A 10,522-nucleotide genomic window follows, 5' to 3' on the forward strand; every position below is an offset into this window, starting at 1 on the left:
TCCTCTCAAGGTCCTCTAGGTCAGTTTTGCTCCATTTGACTACACCAAAACTGAAGGTCAGCAGGGGAACCGCGAATGTGTTGATCGCGCGTACCTTGTTCCCCGCGTTGAGGAAAGTCCTCAGGACACAGTTCACTCGACTCAAGAACTTGTCTCGCAGCTCCGTCTTGATGTCGGAGTGGCGAATCCCGGTGAGCTGTCGGAATCCAAGATATTTATAGGATTCGCCACGAACCATGTCTCTTATAAACTCGCCGTCATAGACCTCGTAGCCTCCGGATTCGGTAAGTTGTCCTTTCAGCAGGTGGACACATTTGTTTTATTTTTTTTATTTTTTGTTTTTTTTGTATGTATTTTTCGTTTTTTGAAAATAAAAGAGAAATTTGAATTTTGATTCATCCCCTTAAAGTCAGAAAACATCTTTCTCACATGAAAAAAATCAATTTATCCAGATTCTCTCAGGAGGTGATAGACGATCATATTTGATGAAAAAAATCCTCCTACGCATATGTTCGAATTTCAACACTGACAGAGTTACAGAACTTTTTTTTTGTTTCGGACTCTGTTGCTTCATACTGGCTCTATATTAAAAAGTACGCTATGGAAGACGATTCTGATGCTTTCATTTGAAAGATGAGAAAATTTAGTACAGGCTATAGTAGTGGAACAACTAAATTAGTGAATTTTAAAAACACTTTGGAAGTGACACACTTAAAAGTTAATAATTTTTAATATGTTATTATTAATTTTATCCTAAAAATTTATATTAAGGTGAAGGTGGAAGCTATCCACAAATGGCTGCCACAATGGCGCTCATTTCTTTCATCTCCCTCCCTCACCCCTCGCCCGAAAATCAATAATTTTGCGAAACAGTGTGAAGAAAATGATCGTTTTCGCACAAGTAATGTCAACCAAACTCTAATCGATTACTCACAAGATATTAAATTTTCACCTGCTGTCGCACTGTATTGTGAAAAACGTCGGAAAACTCGAGCAAGTGCTCTGAAAGTTAAATTTTCATTTTTCAATCTTCGGCAATGGTTTTGTTTGTATTGGTGAAAGCATCGTTATTTTTTCGACACTGATGCCAGACAACATCATCGAAACAGCTATCAAAACCACTCAATAAAATGTTATTCCTGAGTTATAGCGGTTCATGTTATGAAAATCAATAGGATAAAATTGTGTTGATATCAATACAATCATTATTTTTACGTTTAATGGGTATATAATGTAAGTTTTAGCAACTTTAACATAGGGTAAGAAAATTGTATTGCAGAGCTCGGAACACTGCCACAGCTCCCTATGCTTTCAAAAACAATAAACGGAAAAGTATTACATTCAATCTAAATGTCTCGGCCAACGAAGAGAAGGGTTAAGGCTCTCCAACGTGAATATGTGAAAACAATACGACCAACGAAGGAAAAAAATTGAGGAATTATCAGCATCGATACTATGCGGGAGAACTTGTTATTATCAGAAGAACTCCAATCCGCATGTGTTATAAATTTGCTCATGTTACGCTCGCGTATAATCAAAATTTTATGTTTGCAATTGTTCATCGGAACATATCGTTCATACATTTAACTTCAGTATGTATGAATTGTTCTTTTTTTTCAAATGTATTCAAAGACTCCTGTCAATGAAGCGCCACACAGTTTGATAAGTGAATTGATCTATTTACATGTGCTTTGCTCTTCTCTCACAAACACTATTACCCTATTTTTACACGTGGGTTTACCTATACTACTACAAGGGCGAGCTTCCACCTTCACCATAAAAGAAGTTCTTTAACCGCTCTACAATTTGTTCTTTGACACACAACTTCTATCTTTCTTAATTTGACTGCAATATCGATATAAACAATTACTGGTGAAAATTCAAGCAAAATCTTCAAAAATCACGATTTTTACCCCACTGTACATTTCACTTTTTCTCTAAAATAAGCCATATTTGAAAAAAAAAAATTCAAAGTGTATATAATCGAATTACATATAATCGAGTCCGACCTGTACTATATTCTGTTAGTCAAATTATTTCATTTGATACCAATATTGAGGGGATTGCAAAAATACATAGTCGACCATTTTGTGGCGGCGACTTTTTCGAATTTATGTTGTTCATAGTGTAGTTGTATTCTCCAAATCAAGCCATTCAGCCTTTTTTTGCGGCGGCCAAATTGAATTTTTCAAGATCATGGCATACGCAGTTTTATAATGACATTAGAATTAAATGTATGTTCCATATTTCAGATCAAACATTCAACAGGAACAATTTTCTTTTAATGTGGGACAACCCAACAAACATTCAAACATACATAGAAACAGGTTAAGCTGAATGAAACTATTCAAAAAGTAATTAGTTGTTTGGGGACTGCGGCCTCCTTGAAATTGGATTTTTCATTATCTGCTATGTTCTACTAGCCGAAAACTTTCTTTTGATACATTTTCGAGCATTTTTCATAAATAACTGTGTTCGCCATTTCGTAGTGGCCACCATCTTAGATTTGCATGTTTCATAAATAACTGTATTCTACTAGTCAAGCCCTTTCATTTGATACCCATATTGATGGGGTTGTGAAAAAAATATATATGGCGCCATTTTGTGGCGGTGGCCATTTTGTGTTTGAATTTTTCATAAATAACTGTATTCTTCTAGTCAAGCCCTTCCATTCGATACCCATATGGATGGGGTTCTAAGAAAATATGTAATCCTCCATTTTGTAGTTGTCGCCATCTTAGATTTGCATTTTTCATAAAAAACTGTATTCTACTAGTCAAGCCCTTCCATTCAATACCCATATGGATGGGGTTCTAAGAAAATATGTAATCCGCCATTTTGTAGTTGTCGCCATCTTAGATTTGCATTTTTCATAAATAACTGTCTTCTACTAGTGAAGCCCTTTCATTTGATACCCATATTGATGGGGTTGTGACAAAAATATATATGGCGCCATCTTGCGGTGGCGGCCATTTTGGATTTGCATTTTTCATAAACAACTGTGTTCTACTAGTCAAGCCCTTCCATTTGATACTCATATTGATGGAGTTCTGAGAAAATATGCAATCCGCCATTTTGTAGTGGCCTCCATCTTGGATTTGCATTTTTCATATATATTAATGGGGTTCTGAGAAAATATGTAATCCGTCATTTTGTAGTGGCCGCCATCTTGGATTTGCATTTTCATTAATAACTGCATTCTACTAGTCAAGCCCTTTTTATTTATACCCATATTAGCTATTCAATCTAGAATTATTATACAAATTATGCAAAATTTCCGAAAATCAAAAATTAAATACTCCGGATAATTCCGGATAATCGAATCCCGGATAATCGAATCCCGGATAATCGAGCCGAGAAACCGAAAAAACTATGAAAAACTAACTCAATCAATAATTACAAAAAATACGATTTTTTTTTAAACAAAACTAACTCAATAGCTTCAATTTGATATGTAGATCATATAAATCGATCCAGTAGTCCAAAAGTTATGAATTTTTGTAGTGGAAAAAATGTGAAACAATTGTTTTTTTTTCGAACCATCGATTAAATTTGAAATATCATAACTCGAAAACGAAAAAAATAATATCTTTGATATCGAAATATATAATGTAAAAAATCCTCAGCTTTCAAGAAAAAAATATTTAAAAAATAGCGCCCTCTAGTCCAAAGACATGAAAACAATCAAAAACGACTATAATCAATAATTACGGAACTAAAATCCATTTCTTTTGTAGGTCCAATATTTTTAAATAAAAGACTATCTTATTGGTTACAATTTGGTATGTCGAACATCTAAATTGGTCCAATGGTTCAAAAGTGATTTTTCGGAAAAATGGAAAAAAATTGAAATGGAAATGGGCACCCGAATAAAAAAAATAAAAAAATGCGGGTCTAATGTTTTGCGATTAAGAACAAAATTACCACTTTTCACGAAAATCTGAGAATCACTATATCGGTTTGGCGTGGAATGGCTGTATAGCAAAATGCGCTCCAAACCATAACCGATCCTCCTTCGAAATTCCAACTCATTCTGATCTGAGTTCGATTATGCAAATTATGCCAATAATATATCTTTAATTTTAATGATATTAAAAATGATAATCATTCGCTATCCAACGCTTAACGAGTAAAGTTCAGTGTCGGTATTGTGCGTTGCCACTTTTGCTATTGTGCTATTAGTACGAGTGAATCGTGTACGAGTGTAGGTCATTGCTGTCCGCTTTCGGCCTGTCCTTTTGTGAGGTGGAACGAAGGAACAAAGGAAGCAGCGCTCTTGCAGCGAGCCGGATTGCGGCTGTTGAACTGATTCGGCATAACGGGATCGCCATCGCGTGACTGTCGCAAACGGGATTCATCATCATGAATTTCTTCAGAAATTCAAATGGCTTACGCCGAAAAAAAAACAAATGGCTTCAGTATTCTTGGACATAAAGGGGGCCTTCGATTTTGTTTCAATAGAGGTTTTGTCGGACAAATTACACTCTCGGGGTCTGCCGCCTCTATTAAATAATATGTTATATAACTTGCTTTGTGAGAAACATTTGAACTTTTCTCACGGAGATTCGGCAGTAAGTCGGTCTTACATGGGCCTCCCACAGGGCTCATGTTTAAGCCCCCTTTTGTACAACTTCTATGTAAGCGACATCGACAATTGCCTTACACAAAATTGCAACCTAAGACAACTTGCAGATGATGGAGTTGTGTCTGTCGTAGGATCAAACGAATCCGACCTGCAAGAACCCTTACAAGATACTTTGAACAATTTTTCAACCTGGGCCATTGGGCTAGGGATCGAATTCTCCACGGAGAAAACAGAGATGGTGGTTTTTTCTAGGAAGCATAGACCGGCAAAACCAAAGCTTCAACTTTTGGGTAAACCGATCATTCATGCTATGTCATTCAAGTATCTTGGGGTCTGGTTCGACTCCAAATGTACTTGGGGGGGCCCATATTAGGTATCTGAGTAAAAAATGCTAACAAAGAATAAACTTTCTCCGTACAATTACCGGCACCTGGTGGGGAGCCCACCCAGAAGATCTTATAATGTTGTATCGAACAACTATTCTCTCAGTGATGGAGTACGGCAGTTTCTGTTTTCAATCAGCTGCCAAAGCACACCTCATTAAACTCGAGCGAATTCAGTATCTTTGTCTCCGTATCGCGTTGGGATGTATGCCCTCAACGCATACCATGAGTCTCGAGGTTTTGGCAGGCCTACTCCATCTAAAAGATCGCTTCAATTTATTATCTCTTCGGTTCCTCATCCGGTGTAAGGTTATGAACCCATTGGTGATCGGAAATTTTGAGCAGCTGATCGAGCTAAATTTTCATTCTGGATTCATGAGCTCATATCTTGAATTCGTCTCCGTGCAGGTTAATCCTTCTTCGTGTATTCCCAACCGTGTTTGTTTCCCTTACTACATCAATTCCTCTGTGCATTTTGATCTGTCCATAAAGCAAGATATCCATGGATATTCAGATTACCAACGATCGAGGATCGCTCCAACGATCTTCGATGAAAAGTATGGGGGTATCAATTGTGATAATATGTACTTTACTGATGGGTCCACTATAAACGAGTCCACAGGATTTGGAGTGTTCAACGAATTTTTTAGCACCTCACACAGTCTTCAGAATCCTTGCTCAGTGTATATTGCTGAATTGGCAGCAATTCATTGGGCGCTGGACAGCGTCGCCTCACGACCTGTTGAACACTATTACATTGTAACGGATAGTCTTAGCTCTGTTGAAGCTATCCGTTCAGTGAGGCCGGAAAAGCACTCGCCGTAGTTCCTTAAGAGAATACGAGAAATTTTGAGTGCTTTATCCAGACGCTGTTATGTCATTACCTTTATATGGGTCCCTTCACATTGCTCCATTCCGGGTAATGAGAGGGCTGACTCATTAGCAAAGGTAGGTGCAATTGAAGACGATATTTATCAGCGTCAAATCGCCTTCAATGAATTTTATTCTTTAGTCCGCAAAAATACCATCGCTAACTGGCAACGCAAGTGGAATGAAGATGAATAGGGCCGTGGTTTCACTCGATTATCCCTAAGGTTAGCCTCAAACCGTGGTTCAAAAGTCTAGACTTGAGTCGGGACTTTATTCGCACCTTCTCCCGACTCATGTCCAATCACTGTTCGTTAGATGCACTACTCTTTCGTTTCAATCTTGCCAGCAGCAATCTCTGCGTTTGTGGCCAAGGTTATCACGACATCGAGCACATTGTTTGGTCGTGCGAGGTGTATCTGGTCGCCAGATCGAATTTAAAAAACTCCCTTCGGGCCCGAGGAAGACAGCCCAATGTGCCGGTGAGAGATGTGTTGGCTCGGTTAGACCTTGATTACATGTCCCATATATATGTTTTCCTTAAAGCTATAGATCTTCGTGTGTGATTGCCCCTACATCCTTATACCCTCCTTTCCTTCCTTTGCGGGTAATTCGTCCCCTTGCTATAAATAGTAGAATAAGTTGAAATGTAAATACACTATAGATATACGAATAAATTTATGAAATGAGTGTTCATCAACAAATATTACAATTTCCGTATGTCCCATCCTTCTCCTAAAAATATGTCACCCTCCTAAACTCGAGTACACCGCGAGTAATCGATTTTCCACGTTACTAACCATAGATGTAAGAAAATATATATATATATATATATATATATATATATATATATATATATATATATATAGTTTTAAAATTATATTTAAGAATTTGGCTCCTTTAAACTGAAGTAATTGAGCCTGTAAAAATAAATGAATTAATACAAAAAAAATGATAAAATTATTACCATTGAAACATATCTGGACTACCCAAATTAAATTTCTTCTCGTCGCTAAAAACAACGGATTGCCATTTTGTTTTGTATGATATGTTTTCCTTCTCTAATTATTTATGATTTTCGGTCAATCAAGATTTTAGTTGTCTTTTCCTCCAAAAGCAAACTCACTCTCTTGTAAAATCTGACCTAACCGTCTTGTAGTTACGGGAAGCTGTAGATCGACCTTTATTTCATAAGAATTCATGATCTGTCCGGTATCTTTTTGCACGCCGTCGCAGGTCATCGCAGCAATACTCTTCAGAATTTGTTAGTACATACGTGAAACTTTAAAAAAAATTCGACCCGAACCGGGAGCTCCTTTGAGTAAAAAAATGCCAACCAACAAAGTTATGTTTTACATTCTTATTTTCTTCTTTTTAATATAATTTATCTTCTTATTTTCATTTATAAAGTCATTTAACCACATTTTTTTGTAAAGCCTAGTCAACAACATTTACAATAATATAATATGCTTCTAAGTTATTTTGTTATTATAATTTTCTTTTTTCAGAATTCATGAGAATTTTATGTTTTTAAAAAAAATACATTTTTCAAATTTATTATTTTCAATTCTCGAGGGAGGCGATCTGGCCTAGCGGTAACATCTGTACTTCTTACGCTGAAGGTTACGAGTTCAATTCTCACTCCCGATTTTTTTCCGAAATGGAAGGTAAAAGTGACGAACCAGCCAAAATAGTTGAAAGCCACTATAATGAATAAAAAAAATTAAATAAAAGCTACAGTCCTGAAATTTTGAACTTTTCATCGTTAAAGTGGCTACTTTCTATGGGAAATAAAGAAAAACGGATCGGTGACAGTCACTTCTCCGATTTTTGTCCGCCTGAAATCCCATGGCGGGAACGGCCACAATTGGCACCAAGCGATTACCTTTTTCTCGCATTGCAAAGCTTCCTGAATGATAAGAAATTGGGATCATGAGAAGATTGTGAAAATCGATTACTAGAGTTTTTCGCTTCTATGAGAGAGGGATTATAAAGCTACCTTTAAATGGCAATAAATTATACAACAAAATGGTGCATGTTTGACCCGAATCGAACAATCCAATATATCTCAAATAAAGTTTTGAATTTCACGCAGAAATAATGGATTACAGCCATTTGAGTTTCACTGATCTGTCACCAAGCGCATAGTCAATAATTTCCAACAAACACTGCTCGCAACTGAACGAAGTTAATAAGTTAGCTAAATCATGATAGTAAAAATGCCGACATCTTCAAAAAGTGCACCTAGCAGAAACGCCGATGAACCAGTTAACCAGTTAGCCAACTTTTAAAATACGTATTACTTTCGGATCTAACCTTGTGCAGTATATATGAAACAAAAATTTACCCTGTAAAGAGAATAATTTTTCGCTTATGAATAGGAAAACATAACTGCGCATAGTACAAGAATATCTATAAATAATATCTATATTCTGATGCGAATCAAATACTTAAGGGAAATTCAACAATCATCATAATTCAGCCCAACTGATCATTACGTTGTTACCAATCATAACGGTTCGGTTCGGATTCAAATACTCGATTACTTCATCACATTTCAATACATAGAAACTCGTCATCTCAATAGGGATTTTCCCAAATTTGCTTCAATTAATGTTTGCAATGCATGGCGATGGACAGTCTGCCTGCCGAAATGATAACATAATTATTTCCTTCCCAATTTGTTCATTCTGAGACAGTAGGAATTCCCTCTCGTATCACTGATAGCTACTCTCGCGGGATCAATAGTTTGCTAGAACTCAAAACATATAGGGGAGGATGGTCCTAAAACACCATCTTTAAACATGTCGTAAAAGGGTACTGCTGAGTTAGGTTCTGTATTTCTATTTTATTACACTCATGAACATATAGTGAAAGAGTCTTACTATATAAATCAATGCTGACCAATGTCACCAAGACCTAATTTTAGGCTCATTATAACTTTAACAATTTTCAATCCACTGTTCAGGATCATCCTCACCACGATCTAATTAGTTCTTCAGATTGCGCTAGTATAATGAATTGAGTACCTCGGGAGCGGAAAAAGTTTTGAAAATGTTACTTATGATAAATGCACTGACGCAAAAACGCACAATCCATTTTTTTTGTGTTTACCCAGCGAAAGTACTTTCCAGATTAACTGAATCACACGGAGTCAACTGAAACCTAACGATTCCATTTTTAGTGCGATGGGAAATGTGTGCCAATCAATCAGTGCAAATCTAATACCTTTGGAGGAAGCTTCTCCGTCGATATTAGGTTTGTAGCGAACACGTAACAGAACACCCCGTCGTACCTGGTGTAGGTACTAACGGCACGGCTCATCAGTTTGGTGAGTGTGGGATCAGAAATGTGGACGGTGCTGGTCATAGGATTACCCATGCCACTAACGAGGCAGAGTTCGGCGAGTTCCCCTGGATGGTAGCTCTTTTCTCGGAAGATATGTTCGGTGGAATGGGTAAAAAATATATCTGCGGTGGTACTTTGGTCAAACCAAACGTTGTAATGACTGCCGCCCACTGTGTGTACGACAAAACGTTCGAAACCATCACGGTCCGCGCTGGCGAATGGGACACCAACACCGAAAATGAGCTTCGACGACATCAAGTGAGGATTTTGTTTTTAAACAGACTTGAATCCAAAAGGCTCTATTCAATTTCAGGAACAAATTGTCAAGCGCGTGATAGTTAACGAATACTTCCACGATAAATTGCTGTTCCACGATATCGCCTTGTTGGAACTGGAGCATCCTTTCGCGGCGGATGATCACATTGGAACAATTTGCCTACCGCCAGTTGAAACAACTTTCCATGACGATAACTGTATTGTTGCTGGATGGGGAAAGGATAGATTCGGTTCCGACAGCTATCAGGTGATACTGAAGAAAGTGGATGTTGTTAGCCATGCTGACTGCCAAACCGCGCTGAGAACGACTCGTTTGGGAAATAAGTTCCGGCTGCACAACACTTTTATATGTGCAAGAGGGAAGAAGGACACCGATTCCTGTACCGGCGATGGCGGCTCGGCACTGGTTTGCCCGATGCGTAATGCGCACAATAAATATTATCAAGCTGGTATTATTGTATGGGGTATTGGCTGCGGACAGGAACGTATTCCGAGAATTAATGAATTTATGGATTTATGAAGTACGCTCTATACGGATTGGATTCATGAAATGTTACAAAGCACAGAAAAAGGTGAAGAGGATCCAATAATAATGTAATAAATGCGTGTTAAAGTTCAACAATATTAATAAAACAAATCAAACTTGAGATGATGAATCCGGTTAAAACTCGGTAACCGATCATTCCTCTCAGTACGAACCTCTCAGTCAGTCATTCTCTGGATATGATCAATAAAATAATTCCTGTGAACTTTGAAGTGAAATGTTCTTTACAAACATTCACTAGAATGACAGCTCTCCGCATCATCATCTCGCTATAAAGAGGTAAACGCTGAGAACAGGTACTTATCTGCTATGACCGCGAATATGATATCTCCCAAATAGTTATTTAGTAAGCATTCTATCGTTCATAAAATAACCAGTTTCACGAAATATGTTGAATGTCATTTTTAAAAATTCGTTCAATGACTCCACTCCTGGCTCAAGAAATTAACCAATTTTGAATCTGAATCCTTGAAATGCTGTAATCCTATATCGTGCACCAAAGGATCTTTTTGCACGCCA

General features: G+C 37.4%; 1 protein-coding gene across 1 annotated transcript in view; it reads left to right on the forward strand.

The window, feature by feature from the left end:
• The window catches only part of LOC129766122 (phenoloxidase-activating factor 2-like), a 60,049-nt gene extending 50,070 nt beyond the window's left edge, over positions 1 to 9,979 (forward strand). The window contains exons 4-5 of the mRNA XM_055766588.1: positions 9,140 to 9,427; positions 9,483 to 9,979. Of these exons, the coding sequence (XP_055622563.1) occupies positions 9,140 to 9,427; positions 9,483 to 9,979 (785 nt within the window). The remainder of the gene's footprint in view (positions 1 to 9,139; positions 9,428 to 9,482) is intronic.
• The last annotated feature ends 543 nt before the right edge of the window (positions 9,980 to 10,522 follow it).

This window comes from Toxorhynchites rutilus, chromosome 2, assembly GCF_029784135.1.
Source record: "Toxorhynchites rutilus septentrionalis strain SRP chromosome 2, ASM2978413v1, whole genome shotgun sequence".
Taxonomy (NCBI): domain Eukaryota; kingdom Metazoa; phylum Arthropoda; class Insecta; order Diptera; family Culicidae; genus Toxorhynchites; species Toxorhynchites rutilus.